This window comes from Vanacampus margaritifer, chromosome 6 (genome assembly GCF_051991255.1).
Source record: "Vanacampus margaritifer isolate UIUO_Vmar chromosome 6, RoL_Vmar_1.0, whole genome shotgun sequence".
In the NCBI taxonomy this organism is placed as follows: Eukaryota; Metazoa; Chordata; class Actinopteri; order Syngnathiformes; family Syngnathidae; genus Vanacampus; species Vanacampus margaritifer.
Window position 1 is genome coordinate 26,692,084 of NC_135437.1, and position 15,430 is coordinate 26,707,513.

The following is a 15,430-nucleotide window of genomic DNA, read 5'->3' on the forward strand; positions in this document are numbered from 1 at the left end:
CGTTCAAGGTGCGCGTGCGAGTACATGCACGATCTTAAAGCAGAGTTGACTAACAAAGACACGAGTTCAAATGAGGTAAGAAAAGTGCTGCCCCCCCCCCCCAAATAAACTGTGGAGAGTGAGGTTCCCGCACACTCTGCTATAAAGGGAAAATAAAAGCTGATACATGCAGTCAGGGTCTAACAGTCAGGGCTCTTTATACTCATCTGCCGCTTATTACCGCACGGCTCGCCGAGGCTGGTTTGCAGCCTGTCATCGGGACCGGCAGCTGCAATTTGAAAATAGTACTTTGAAAATGCTTCTCACTTAGTTGGAGGCAGGCCTGAATCCTTGTAAACGCTGAGCTGGATAAGGCGACAGCTGTGGAATAAGAAATGTAGTTGCAGACTTTGTACATACAAACAGTACCTTCTCGCTGACCTATCAAATCCTACACAGTCCTGTCACCATGTAAGGACAAAATGTCTTGTTAATCATAATTATCAGTGCTAGTCATAATGATCCTTCCCACAGAGCTGTCGTCAACTGGAAATGAAACCACTTTGAGTCTATTCGAGTCGAGCCAATGATGTCCAAAATGCATGCGAGCGTGCCAAAAGCAGTTAGCAAACAATTCCACGCGGGCGCTAATCTGTCTCCTCGCCTATCACGCCGCCGCAGGCAGCGCCGGGCAACAAAGACCCAATCAAGTCGCAACTATTCTGGGCTGAGCCGGGTTTCCTTTTTGTGGCCACTTATCATGTTTTTTCTGACATTCCTGACGCGGAGCACCTGGTAAAACACACGCAAAATGGAGAGCGAGGCTAGAGCCTTCCAAAAATTACACGCAAGCACAACTTTTCAACAAGGTTATCGAAATGTCATTATTACTTTTGCATGACATTGATGTGGAAGAAAATGTTGATCTTGGGCACAAACATTGTCAAAACATTCACATGCATCTCTAAAATAGAGTAACAATCTTGTAATCAATTGGGGACATCCTTTGCCGAAATATATAGGCTGTATTTTATCTTTTAATTTTTAGAATTTATTTTACACATTATAATCCCTTAAAGGAAAATCTCAAATATTGGTTGCATGAAACTGTATTTTCTATATTACGCTGCACTGCTTCCAGTGCATCTGCACGTTTCGTCCAATCAGAATTCAGCTTCTATCTGTCGCCATGATTTAATTTGTCCAGGGCCTACAGAATTAGTTGTACTGGTTAACAGTATGTATTTGCTAGCTCATCAATGGCGTTCTACATTGTTTGTTAGCATTAAGCTAAACAAAATGGTTAAAGTCCCTATAAAGTGAATTCAGAAATCTGTTTCTAAATACGATACATTTAATGTTTGAGGGTATTTGCTGAAAACAATGAATTGTTGAGATATGGCGTTAAACTCTTTTTAACCATCGCAGTTGTTCGGATTTTTGGGGCCTAAAACGAAGCCCGTCTTCTTCGTTGAAATTTTGCCAATTGCTGTCGACTGAAGATGACATCGATGTTGCCGAGGGCTCAGGTCCAATCAAAGCGCAGCCTCAGAAAACAGGTGAGCTGTGATTGGTCGTTGCCTGAGCCCTGAGCAACTGTGATGTCATCTTCAGTCGGCAGCAGGTGACAAAATGGCCGCCCCATGAGATGGATAAAAACGGCTGGATTTTGCTTCATAACTCATATTCCACAAATTTAATATTAATCAGAATGTCATGTTTGGGCTAGTGAGGTCACATATAACATATTATTGTCAAGAAGTGTTTAAGGTTGACTTCCCCTTTAAAGCCTATACCTTTTGATACAGCTCAGTAATGGTTTACTGATGTTCCCAATGAGTGTGGCTTGTTGGTATATTCTAACAAAATAGGTCAGTAAGCAATTACATGAACACTTCTGTAGACACAAACACACAATGACATAATCATCGGACAAGATAAGAAAGACTGTTCTCGTTATCATTGCCACCATTTGCCACTTCTACCATGCTTCATAGTCTTAATTAGATTTTAATTGAGGGCACTTTTTTTTTTTTTACTGCTCATCAAACACGACACCGCTGCGGCGAGTACACCGCGATCACTGACCCGCACATCAACCCTGCTGTGATGAGCACCTGATCCCATCAGTGTCTGTTTGTTCACACTTTTTAATAGAGGACTCCTCATATCCTGAATCCCTTCTCAAAATGTTGTAAAGGATGGCAAATGTTGACCCTGGGCTCACATCTTGACCAAATTTTGATGTTTTCTTATTGCTCATCGTCAGCTCTGACGTCCGGCTTATATAATGAATAAGCAGCTTGCCATATCTACTAAATTGGTTGTATACAGGGAAAGTAAACAAGCACTGTGCACATTTGCATTATACAGATGCTCTCCTACTTACGAACATTAGAGTTACGAACAACGGTACATACGAACATTTCTGCACGTACAGTATGTCGAAAAATATTCGGAAAGAGATGCTGTAAGTTCGATTTTGTATTGCGCGTAGTGCTTCTTTCCGCCGCTAATACCGACGCTTGGCGCTGTGAGAGCTCATTGGAGGCTCAGCAACGTGTCGAGGAGGAGGAGGAAGAAAACGCCGGTCCCCATGAAGCAGGAAATAACTTTTGAAGCCGATTCCAGCGACGACGAAGAATCTCTCATGATATAAAATCCTCCTCTTCCTCCTCCTCCATCATCTCCTTAAGCATCGAGTCCAAAAGTAAGTTAAACTTCATTTTATATATCTTATTACGTACATACTGTGTGTGTCTCTCGCTCTCTCTCTCTCTAACATACGTAGTACAGTACAGTACTGTACGTATTCTCTCCATTTTATTAAAAGTTTTTTTTCAGTACAAACCAATGCAGGTTACTTGCACAAGCCTTAAACATACTTATATAAACCTTCAATATACTTATATAGGCTTTAAACATAAATTATAATACAAAATATAGCACTGAAGCAATTTACGAACAAATTCACCTTACGAACGTTCGTCCGGAACGTAACTCGTTCGTAAGGTGGGGAGCGTCTGTAATATCAATTTAGATGTACATGTTTACTGTCTGAATTTAAAAACGGTATGAATCACAACTCACAATAGTTTGTTGAAGGTAAGTATCGTCATACAGCAACTGTCACGGTGTGGTCACGGAGCAGCGTTGAATCCGTCGGCGTGTGGAGTAGAGGACCCAAAGTGCAGGGAAGCAGGAGAACCACGGCGGGAGTGCGGGTTAGACTGACGTATTTTATTGTACAAAATCAACATGACAGCCCGAACTCCGGGGTTGACCGTGACAAGCGGCAATGATCCCACGCCGACTCATCACCACCCGGGAATTAAATACACCCACACTAATTAGGGACTAGTCACACCTGGGGCCAAGCACAAGTGGCTGAGGGCCCGGATTGGTCAACCCGCGGAAGGGCGGGAACCCACTCAGGGCCCTCAACCAAAGCCAGATCTTCCCAGACATGACAGCAACAATGCTAATTTATAGATATATTGAATCAAATACCTTACAATGATAAAGCTATCTAAAGACTGTAACTTCTTTAAAATAGTGTTGTAATTTACTGTAGCACCATTAAAAATCATTAACCTTAAAAAAAAATAAGAAATTTACATTTGACTATAAAAGCACACCAATGTTGACAGTACAGTAAAATGTGAAAAAGTATAGTTTTACAATGCACTAAAAAGAAAACAAATATGAAACATTTTATAAAGTACAGATGTGTGAACTCAGAAACCCATTCGTGTATTTATGCAATGGTGTCAAACCCATTTTGTTGTCATGGGCCCCATTGTAGTTTAGGTTTTCCTCAAAGGACCATTTTGACTCCTTGTATTCCATGTAGACAACATTGTGACGGCTAACTCATTTTGAAATCAATAGTCAACAAAAACAGTATGTTCAGTTTTTGTTCAATTTATTTTTAAAAGCAATTTGGTAAAAAAAAGAAAGAAAGAAAGAAAGAAAAGTTGCAACATTCCAATGTCTTAAGACTCAGACTCAGATTTATTGTCATTCAGCAAACGTAACATGCCAGATGTTGTCACTGGACCAAATGTCAAAAATACACAGAGTCCGAAATAAAAACACAGAATGAAAAACTATACAGTAAACAAAAAAATAAAAAATCTAAATAACAATATAATTCACACTTTCAGGAGAGTTTCAACTCATTATATAGTGCACTTGTCCCTTTCATTTTCTATTTAGCAATCTTATGGCGGTTGGATAAAAACTCTTCAAGAGCACAAACGTTAACTGAGCGGCGAACGTTTGCGAGTGTGTGCGAAGGTAGTGAATGGTGATATGTCGTAAGGGTTTGGCCGGCTTCGTTCAAGGTCTAAACCAAGCTTCCTCCATCCTGGTCCTCGAGGGTCATAGTCCTGCAGGTTTTAGATGCTTCCGTCCTCCAACACAGCTGATTCATATAATCAGCTCATTAGCCAGCCTTGCAGAAGCCTGATAATGATCCTGACCTGATCTTTAGAATCATCTGTGTTGTGGGACCGAAAAGCTAAAACCTTCAGGACTGCCTCGAGGACCCACGAGTGTCGCCAAATCTCCGCCAGACATTCACCAGTATGAATATTTTCTCTTGTTGCAAAGAAATTCTAAAAATGTTCAAAAGATGTTGATCATATTCCGAATTTCCTTGTGACACGAAAAACTGCCATTGACCAACTAACTGCTAGCGAAAATCTGACGAATGTCCGCTACTCTCTCAAGCACTTGCAAACTTTCGCCACTCTGCCAGACACGGCCTTTAGGCAATTTACAAATTTAATACTGATTTTAACAAGAAACACGACGAAACATGAAGTCTACGCACATGATTTGCTCTGGTGGGCCAGATGAAATGATGTGGCAGACCAGATCTGGACCCTGGGCCTCGAGTTTTACACCTGTGGTTTATACGGTCTCTGGTTTTGTCTGCTAAATTAAAGAAAGCAATGCAACTGATGGGGAAAGCCTTGCAGCAAGCAAAATGACCGCAAAACAAACTGGCAAAGCAAGAGGGAGTTCATCAGGAGAAAGAAATGGTAGTCAGAAGTCAGTCTTCAGAGGTGGTTTACACATGTAAACGTGGTCTTGGTGTGTGCAGTCCTCTCACTTCCACTCCCCTCGGCTCAGTTGCTGGGAAACGTACTGGCAAAAACACACTCCTCCCTCCAAGTGACCCGGGCCGGGGCACGGCTGAGGGAAGGGGAAGTGCCTTTTTGCAAGGCAGCAGGCATATCCAGATGAGAACCAGACCAGAGCTAATTTAAACATCTCCTCCGCTGTGGCCAGGTGCTCGAACGTCGCCGCAAACTCCCCTTTGCAAGCGTCCAGCGAAACATACGCCAGATACATTTTTGAATTAGACCGACAACCCATCAAGAGATTCTCCTTGCGGAGGATTGCATTGGCCTGACCTGCAGCTTTTTGCATCTCGTTCACAACGTGCTTCTCGTCATCGTTCTTCCAAAGAGAAAGGTGAACGAGCAAGCCGATGGGAACGGAGATGAAACTTATGATGGATGCCGCCCACTCTGTTGCGGGAGCGCGGCCGTCCCTAACAGGAAAAATGTTAGGCATCACGTACTCTGACGAGTACAGAAACAATCCAAATACTGACAAAAACATCATCACACCACTAATGTAGACCAAAACCCTCATCCAGAGTTGCCTCAGACAGACTTTATCACGAGACACATTGTTGATGATAGCAATGGCCTCCCTGTACTTCTCTTGGTCCTCAATGACCAGGCGCAGTTGGTCCGGTACGTCCATGTCACTGAACTGCCCTGCGTCCCACTTGTAAAGACTTTCCACGTTAGCAGCAGTTAAAGGCTGCAGGGCTTTCCCGTTGTAGATGGACGGAGGTTGGTAGGGGACCACCGTGGAACCTTGGAGCTGCCGGTTGGGGGTGAAGAGCACCTTCAGCAGCTTGGCCATGAACTCCGGGTCGTGAGCCTCCAGGTAGGTGAGGTGGCACAGGTGGAGAGGGACGCAGACCGCCGGCTCCAGAAGCACGGGGACGATGGGCTTCCTCTCCAGGCAGTCTCTGAACAGAGACATGTTGGCCTCCAGGAGACACCAACGGCTCCTTACGAACTCCGAGCTGAGGACCAGAAGGACTTTCTGGCTCTCCTGGATGCACTCGGACATGTTCTCCAGCACGGTGCGTCCCGGCATGAAGTCACGATCGTGGTAGCAGACGCACAGGTCGCGGGATTCCAGCTGCTCGATGAGGGCGTGCGTCCACTGGTAGTCGGTGCTGCTGTAGCTGATGAAGACGTGGAAAGTCTCGTCTTTTCTCAGACAGGGAGGAGCATCGGCGGAATGAGGAGCATCGGCGGAATGAGGAGCATCGGCGGAATGAGGAGCATCGGCGGAATGAGGAGCATCGGCGGATTGAGCCGCGGCGCTGTCTGCGTCAGATCTCATCTCATCCATCTTCTGCAGAGAGATGACAGAGTATCAAGCACAGTGTAATAGCTTCCATTTTCATGACGGTTTCTTAAGTGTTGAGACATGCTTTTGTTACCTTGACTTACGACTACTCCAACTCACAGGTTTTTCAACTTACGAGCCATTGCATATCAGAAGAGAAAGGTGTAACCAATGACGTGTCAGTCATCGGTTGTGCACTCTCAGACACACTCCTCTCACGGAACCACAACCGCAGCCTGGCACTGACCTGTTAGCTAAAGCTTCAGCAGCTTTGATGACGATGTGGGAGTACTTGAAGAAATTAGAACTAAGATTTAATGAAAAAGGAGATGGAATGTTTCTCGAACACGGGGGCTCCCTGAATACACTGAGGTTGCGGTGCTCAAGAAATCAGATGTCATTAATATTCAACTAGACCAGTTGAAGAATATGTCAAGTACCAGGGAGATGATATAGGACCGGGTCACCAATCTTGTTCACCTTTTAAAGAACCGTTAAGGTTCTGAACTGTTATTAATAAAGATTGAGACGATTTGATTAGCTGTATTTTTTTGAATACTGTCATGTTTAGATTCTGTTTTCCTTGTGTGTCTTCCTTGGTCTTGTTAAGTGTGATCCTGCCCTTCCTCGTGTGATCCAATCAGTGCCCTCAGCCATTTGTGTCTTGCCCCAGGTGTGTCTTGTTGTGTCGTTAGTGTCTGTGTATTTAGTCTGCTGTCTCCCCTCGGTCGGTGTGGGTTCATTGTCTTTCCTCGTGTCATGCTGCCTGTTTTTGCCTTGTCTTTCCCCCCCCCCCATGTTTTGGTTCTAGTTTTGGTTTATCTTGAAATTTGGAAGATCTCTTTTTGTTTGTAGAAATTAAAATCCCTCTTTTGATTTAACCTCTGCCTCCTCGCCCTGTCTTTTCGCATTTGGGTCCTCAAGATCCCCCATCTTGACAAATACTCAAACTCCTTTTTTTGTGCGATACTTGACGTGGCCCAGAGAGACGCACCCAGATGCTATCTCCAATGGTCAACTATAATTTAAATTGGAACCCCTACACTGACTAGAACAGTCTTTTTTTCTCTTTTTTTTTACCCCTCAGAATGAAAACAGGCCTTAAAATAAACAACAGTGTACATTCCTACCCGCTCATGGCCGATGGAGCCACACAAAATGCAGAGGAGCAAGAAGTGAAAGTAACCACAGGAAGCACAAAGCAGATCTTAGCTTCTTATTTTTACAGTGTACTTTTTTTACGTTAAAGAGACAGCACACTCTTCTGCTTTCTGAGGCCTTCCTCTGACACAAACTTTCCTGGATTATTTTCTGATATTACAGCAAGAACAATGCAGAGTGAATGATGTCTGATAATGGCTTTTGGCACGCCTGCCACACATTTGAGGTTCTGGGTTTGCATTGTTTTTTCCCCCCATGGTTTTCTCATGGTACTTTGACTTCTGGTCACATACCAAAAACCTGAATATAATGTTCATTGAAAACTCTAATTTGTCCGTAGGTGTTCACATGATTGTGAATGATTGTTTGTCTATATGTGACCTGCGATTGGCTGGCTACTAGTTCTGGGCAGAAGTGTCAAATCCAGAAGGTAAAAACCCTGCCACAGCCTGGCTTTAGCCTGAAATGCTTGTACTCAACTAGGAGCCGGTTGAGCAAAAGCACCTGTACCAAACTTTGGCAGTGTTTTTGCTTTCTGGAGCTGGATTTGCCACCTCTGGTTCAGGCTGTTTTATTTTTTATTTTTATTTTTTGGGCTGCAGGTCAGGGGTGGGGCACCTGCGTGTGACGTAGTTCCGGGAAGTCCAATCTCGACGCCATTTGACTGTCGTTGATGACTCGGACGGACCAGGCCGGCCTGAAATACTGACGGGAGCTCATTGACGATGCCCAGCTTTGGTAGTTATGGCTTTCCACAGGTCCATTTTGACCATTTTCAATAAATGCATACTCTGCCCCTCGTTCTCCATATACACAAGACTTTGACGGTAAACTTGTTTTGAAATCAAAAGTCAACAAAAACAGTTTGTTCAGCTTTGTTCAATTTATTGTAAAATACATGGTAATAAAATATTCTTGCAATATTCCATTGTTAGACAATTTGCAATTTTGGTACAGATTTTAACAAGAAACCTTAAGTCTATGAACATGATTTGGATTGCGGGCCACATGATATGATGTGGCGGGACAGATCTGCCCCCCGGGCCTTGAGTTTGACACCTGTGATTTATACGTTCTCTGATTTTGTCTGCTAACTTAAAAGAATGAAATGCAATTGATGGGGACATCATTACGAAAGCGAAACGACCAAAAAAACATAGCGCCATAACAACAGAGGAGTTCATCAGGGGAAAGAAGTGGCAGGTTTTAAGCGCCAATTCAATCTTCAGACATGAACCCTATAGAGTATGCAATAGTACGATGTATCATTTAAATCACAAAGCGTCATAATACTGTAGATATATATTTGTGTAGCGATACTGTGTCTTCATTGAAAATGTCATATCAATATTTGGTTCAACTCTTGATAAGATCCCATCCATCCATTTTCTTAACTTTTCCAGGAAAATACATGTTATATAGACTGATAAAAGAACTATAGGAAAGATGTAACTTTACTGGTCAAGAGTGTGGATAAGATACAAGGTAAGAAATGCATGGCTGCCACTGGTGTAAGCGTGGTCTCGGTGTGTGTGTCGTACTTTCACTTCCACTCCCCTCGGCTCGATTGCTGGGAAACGTACTGACAAAAAAACACACCCCTTCCTCCAAGTGACCCGGTGCCAGGGCACAGCTGAGGAAAGGGGAAGTGCCTTTTCGCAAGGCATGCAGGCATACCCTGATGAGAACCAGGCCAGAGCTAATTCAAACATCTCCTCCACGTTGACCAGGTGCTCAAATGTCACCGCAAACTCAATTTTGCAAGCGTCCAGAGAAACATACATCAACAATACAATTTTGTGTTATAGCAACATTTTAAGTCATGCTACCCACTGGAAGCAACTGCGGCTATGATATCTTAGCTTCGCTAGTGCTGCTACACAAATTCAAACCCAGAACCTTTCGAATGTGAGGCAGGCGTGCCAAACACTGGTGCTTATTAGCTTAAGCTTCAGGAGCTACGCTGTTCAATTTGGAGTATCCAGTTCTGGAGAAAAAAAATTAACTACCCATCCCTTGTTTCCTAATAACTGAGCATGACTAGCAAACAGAAGAAGAGCAAAAGAACCTCCGTTTTTACTGCCAATTAAATACAACGCCTGTTTGGGTAACTTGGCACATGGTGGGGGGGGGGCTGGGGTTGTAATACTTCCCTGCAGTTACAATCTCGGAGGAGTGAGATCATTTGTTTTCCTTAGTCAAAACAAGAATAACAAAGTACAGTAATGCCTTGAGATACAAGTTGTACAGAAAAATACGATTCATATTGTACTTTACAAAATCATACAGTAACACTAAGTTTGAATTGTTGCTTCTCTATCCTGTTTTGTATCGTCTCTCGGCCCAAGTCGGCTGGGATAGGCTACAGCTCGCACGTGTCCTTAACGAAGAAAAGTATGGTAGAAAATAGATGGATGACATAGTTTGCATCCATAAAAAGGAACACTCAAATCAAAAGGCCTAATTGTTGTTTGTGCATCAGGCAGCATGACAGCAAACATAGCAGTGCTACTGTTTCAAGCTAGTAAATAGAACACTCGTTTTTTAACCCTCCCTCAAAATGAAAAGGAGCCTTCAAATAAATCCTTTCACAGCACAACAGTGTACATTCCTACCTTCTCATGGCCGATGGAGCCACACACGCTAACCACACAATGCGGAGGAGCACGAAGTGAAAGTAAACTCAGGAAGTCGAAAACAGATCCACTTCTCTGCTTTTTTTTCAGTTCACTCTTTTTTTTGTGTTAAAGAAACAGTGCACACTTTTGCTTTGTTCTCAGGCCTCTCAATCTGATACACACTTTCGGGAATTATTTTCTGATATCACAGCGTGATTTCTGCAACACTCGGGTCTAGTGTTTGGCATATCTGCCTCACATTCGAGAGGTTCTTGGTTTGAATCTGGGCTCCAGCCTTTTTGCATGTTCTCCCCCTGTGCTTGCATGTTTTTTTTTTTCAGGGTGTTGTGACTTCCTCCCACCTACCAAAAATATGCACGTAAAAAGTCTAAATTGTCCTTAGGTGTTAATGTGAGTGTGATCAGGATGCATAAAGTGGTGCTTTGCTTACAAAATTTTACACAATGCTGTACATGGAGTATTTGATTTTATATACATATACATTTTTTTCTACCTCGTCCACGACCTCACTCAACCGTCCGATTTAAAAATTCCTGAGCACAAAAGTTTGCCCTCCCCTGCACTACATCATGCAGGTGTACCTAATGTTGCGGCCGGTGCGTAGACCTCACATCCACTCCCCCCGACCCAACTGCATGGAAACGTACTGACAGAAGCACACACCTCCCTCGAGGTGAGCGGCGGAAGCGGGCGTGGGGAAGGGGAAGCTTCTTTTAGCGAGACAGCAGGCGTAACCCGACGAGAAATAAAGCAAGGCCCTTTGAAACATCTTCTCCGCGCTGGCCTGCTCAGAGAATGTCTCTGCGAACTCCCTCTGACATCCATTCAGAGAAACGTAGACCATGTAGATTTTTGAAGTGGACAGACAGCCCAGTAAAACCTTCTCCTCACAGAGGATGATGTTTGCCTGACCTACTGCCTTCTGCATCTCCTTTACTGTGTGAGCCACACCATCCCTCGTGGTGAACCCCGCCAGAACCAACACTGCAAACAAAATGAAGACTTGACAAGCAAGTGCCAGTCCCCAAAAATAATAGTTGTCATTCACTGCGAGTAAACTGCTGGTATATCCAATATAGGCAATTAAAGCCATTTCAAATACAGAACCAACAAGAACTAAAACTGCTTGTAACCATCTCGGATAAACATTCTGCCGAGACACACTGTTGATGATAGCAATGGCCTCCCTGTACTTCTCTTGGTCCTCAATGACCAGGCGCAGTTGGTCCGGTACGTCCATGTCACTGAACTGCCCTGCGTCCCACTTGTAAAGACTTTCCACGTTAGCAGCAGTTAAAGGCTGCAGGGCTTTCCCGTTGTAGATGGACGGAGGTTGGTAGGGGACCACCGTGGAACCTTGGAGCTGCCGGTTGGGGGTGAAGAGCACCTTCAGCAGCTTGGCCATAAACTCCGGGTCGTGAGCCTCCAGGTAGGTGAGGTGGCACAGGTGGAGAGGGACGCAGACCGCCGGCTCCAGAAGCACGGGGACGATGGGCTTCCTCTCCAGGCAGTCTCTGAACAGAGACATGTTGGCCTCCAGGAGACACCAACGGCTCCTTACGAACTCCGAGCTGAGGACCAGAAGGACTTTCTGGCTCTCCTGGATGCATTCGGACATGTTCTCCAGCACGGTGCGTCCCGGCATGAAGTCACGATCGTGGTAGCAGACGCACAGGTCGCGGGATTCCAGCTGCTCGATGAGGGCGTGCGTCCACTGGTAGTCGGTGCTGCTGTAGCTGATGAAGACGTGGAAAGTCTCGTCTGGGCTCAGACGGGGAGGAACGTCGGTAGAAAGAGCTTCAGCAGCAGCAGCGCCGTCGACATCAAAGCTCCTCTCATCCATCTTCTGAAGAGAGATCACAGATTAGCAAACACAATGTAACAGGTTCAAGAAGTGTTATGGATTTTACTTTTAGCCAGGCCTCCCTCAAATGACCCCGTTTTAACAAAATACAGTAGCTGCTTGCCTCTTGATTTAAACCCTCAAAATACGAACCTGCCGTCCCCGACAGGAAAGCACGCATCTTTTTCAAACCATTGTAACTCCTGAACCGTCACCGCTAGCAACGACGTTCCAAGGGTTTCTGAAAGAAGGTTCTCTATGAAACCCTTGACATATAAAAGGGTTCTCAGTGGAACTTTCTGCGAAGGTTCTAGATAAAACCCTTGAAATACAAAAGGGTTCTCAGTGGAACTATGTGTGAGATCTAGATGAAACCCTTACAGGGTTCTTTGTTGAACCTCTTATACAGGGTTCTGGGTGGAACCTTTCACAAATGGTTCTGGGTACAACCTGTTATGTTTTCGGTAGACCCCTTTGGAAGGGTTCCAGGTAGAACCTTCATAAACGGTTCTAACAGGAACCAAAAAAAGAGTTCCCCTATGTGGACAAGCTGGGGAACCTAAAAAGGTTCTAAAAAGCACTTTTACTTTTAAGAGTTTACGGTAGCTGGCAGATTGTCATGTGTGGAGGAGGGGGGCCTCGTGCGTCATAGAGGGTACTAGTGACTTCAAATCACCGTGACTCCGGAACCATTTGTGCTAGTAACATAATTCCAACGGCTTCTGAGAACGGAGAAGCGGAGCTTCACATTGATACCACATACATTGCAATAGCTAGCAGATTGTCATGTATGGAGGAGGGGGGAGCGGTGTGTTAAAACAACTGTTGAATTTTTAATAATTTGTGCAAAAAGGATTTGGGTCCAAAACATTAGAACCTTAATTGGGCACACCTGTTACCTAAAGTCCAGTACATTTGTTGATGGGTCACACAATGGCTTTAATGTGATGGTAATTTAAAATGTCAATGCTATGTTTTGATTACAATGAGACGTTTTAACTTGCTAGCCATCACTACAAACTAGGTGGAATAAACCAGTACAGTAAATAACTCCTGTGTTTATCAAAGAAGCCAATTTATGCTGGCTTGTGTTTTTGAACTCACATAACTTAATACGGCATTGACTAATCCTTTGGTGTTGTGCTTTATCGTTAAAAAAAACAAAAAACGGTTAGAATTATTGGTAGATTTACTTACACAATGTCGACTTGAAACAGCACTACGGCATAGGAAAGGGAAAATGTCAAATGAAACCTGATCCTTTAAAGGTGTATTTCTGTGAGTCACCTTTGCCCAACAGCTCAACGGTGCTTGGGCGAGTTGGTCACATGACCAAACCCAGAAAACTAGTGATTGGTCATTACCTGAGCCCTTGTGCTGCATTCGAGGAAACTGGGAAGTTGGAATTTTCCCACTCGGATTGTCCCAATTTTGACCTGAAAGCGTTTGAGGCGAATGTAAACAACAAAGATGGCTGATTACAATAAATTGTTTGTTGTTCTTGTTAACACACTCATTCCAAACACTACGAGTTACTTATTTTGAATAACTAAATGAAAGTTATAATAATACATATATGTTTATAATGGTGTAATGGTGTGCATATTGCTAATTGATTTCTGCGTTTTAAAGCCCAATATGTGAAATCATATACACACGTTCTGATTAAATGGCATTGATTCAATTAATTTCATGCACACGCGCACCAAAATGTGTTTCTTTGTAGTGTAAGGCCTCTTCACATTCAATCAAATGTATCTTTTTCACAGACATTGGGTGTGTTACTAGCCATGACGGGAGAACGCATGAAAATGAAAAGTATGTCCAGGTGCTTAGAAAAGGACTTAGATGAAAATGGGAGAAGTGTGTTCTTTAATTGTGATCAGCCTTTCAAGGTTAAAGTGCCTGCTTTTCCCATTCACTTTCTCTTGGTGCTTTCCCACACGTTTTCTCAACAAATCATCTGGTGTGTGTTGTCACAAGTGAGTTGTATCTTTATAGAATGTTTTTTTTTTTTTGGGACCATTTTTTCCTTGTTTAATATCTGTGGGAGATTCAGTGTCGTGGAAAAGTGACCCTCTTCATCACACCAGCTCTTATTTTCTCCCCCATTGGGACGAATGCCATAAACACATCTATTACGGTGGCTTCTTGTCACTTGTGGTCAAAAATATAAAATGCAATCAATTATGGTTGTTTACATTCAGAGCTAGTTGCCAGTCACCACACATCGCTGGCATAGATTGTTGAATAAAGACACCTACAAAATGACACGTTTCGCTTGCCCGCCCACCAAGAGACGGAAACCGTACATCATCACTGTCTGCTCATATTGCCCACATTATAATTGAATCAGTATCTGTAAGGAGATTACAAAAGGGACACTGAGTCCAACGAAGGCCTGTCGTCCTCCATCAAACATCATCAGACACGCTACATCTCTTCTTACGTTCTACGCGTTCGCTGTGTGCAAAGGAATGACTTACAGATGTGCGGACGGGGAAAGGAAAGAACGCCAAGGGTTAAATCACTGCAGGTAGTTTGAACCCCGACCTTGGTGCATTCTTTTATTTGGACTGTACATTTACAGCATCATCTGAAAAATATGCGAATGAATATATACAACCGCTAATGTTATTTACGTTGTCATTGCGTGAGCACATTGGCTGTTTTTCATCTGAGGAACACCTGACCTTTTGGTTCGATTTTCCACTGATAATCTCACGCTTGACTAAAATGCACACAATATGCAGCAGGTCCACCTGACAAACAGCCCCGCCGCCCCCCCCTGACGGATTCCTTTCAGACTTTTATGGGGCGACAACCTTTTGCAATCCACCATTGCTTCTGTGAAGCCTCAACTCACTTAAAGAAACAAAATGGAGAAATGTGACACTTTAATAACAGCTTGAAAAATATATGCACTCTGGCTTGTAAAAAGAAAAAAAAAAAGTAGAAAAGAATCTCTTTCATTCCAGATGTGATCCTGGATTACCTACTTTGATGGGCAAGCCTGTTTTTGTTAGCGGTAGCATCACGCAAATGAAGCCACTAGGATCAGAGCTGTAGAAAATGGATGTCCATCTACCTAGTTTTTGTCATGTTTATTTTCAGTCTTGTTTAGTCCCTGTCATGTTTAGCCTCTGTTTTCCTTGTGTGTTCCCCTTGTCGTGTCATTTCCTGTTTTATTGTGAAAAGTCTGACTCCTCTCGTTTCAGGTCACTTGCCCTTCCTTGTGTGGTGTGTGTGTCAACCCTGATTGTGTCCACCTTTCCCCATTACCCTCATGTGTCATCCAATCAGTGCCCTCAGCCAGGTGTGTCTTGTTATGTCATTAGTGTTGGTGTATTTAGTCGGTTGTCTC

The 15,430-nt window shown here is 43.7% G+C and overlaps 2 protein-coding genes across 3 annotated transcripts; both read right to left on the minus strand.

The window, feature by feature from the left end:
* Positions 1-3,964: 3,964 nt before the first annotated feature.
* LOC144053045 (uncharacterized) lies at positions 3,965-10,498 on the minus strand. Of its 2 annotated transcripts, none has more exons than XM_077567054.1 (2): positions 10,200-10,498; positions 3,965-6,429 (listed from the first exon to the last, which is right to left on the minus strand). In XM_077567054.1, exon 2 carries the CDS (start codon positions 6,424-6,426, stop codon positions 5,095-5,097), a length of 1,332 nt encoding a protein of 443 aa, XP_077423180.1. In that variant the 5' UTR covers positions 6,427-6,429; positions 10,200-10,498; the 3' UTR covers positions 3,965-5,094. The 2 variants fall into 2 exon arrangements, with proteins under 2 accessions (XP_077423180.1, XP_077423181.1); XM_077567055.1 differs by lacking the exon at positions 10,200-10,498 and adding an exon at positions 6,518-7,693.
* Positions 10,499-10,590: 92 nt separating this feature from the next.
* Positions 10,591-13,278, minus strand: LOC144054076 (uncharacterized). The gene is made up of 2 exons (XM_077569151.1): positions 13,264-13,278; positions 10,591-12,066 (listed from the first exon to the last, which is right to left on the minus strand). Exon 2 carries the CDS (start codon positions 12,064-12,066, stop codon positions 10,831-10,833), a length of 1,236 nt encoding a protein of 411 aa, XP_077425277.1. The 5' UTR covers positions 13,264-13,278; the 3' UTR covers positions 10,591-10,830.
* Positions 13,279-15,430: the final 2,152 nt, after the last annotated feature.

Excerpts from the sequence above, each read along its gene's own strand:
- LOC144053045 (XM_077567054.1), bottom strand. The coding sequence starts at position 6,426 with ATGGATGAGATGAGATCTGACGCAGACAGCGCCGCGGCTCAATCCGCC.
- LOC144054076 (XM_077569151.1), bottom strand. The coding sequence starts at position 12,066 with ATGGATGAGAGGAGCTTTGATGTCGACGGCGCTGCTGCTGCTGAAGCT.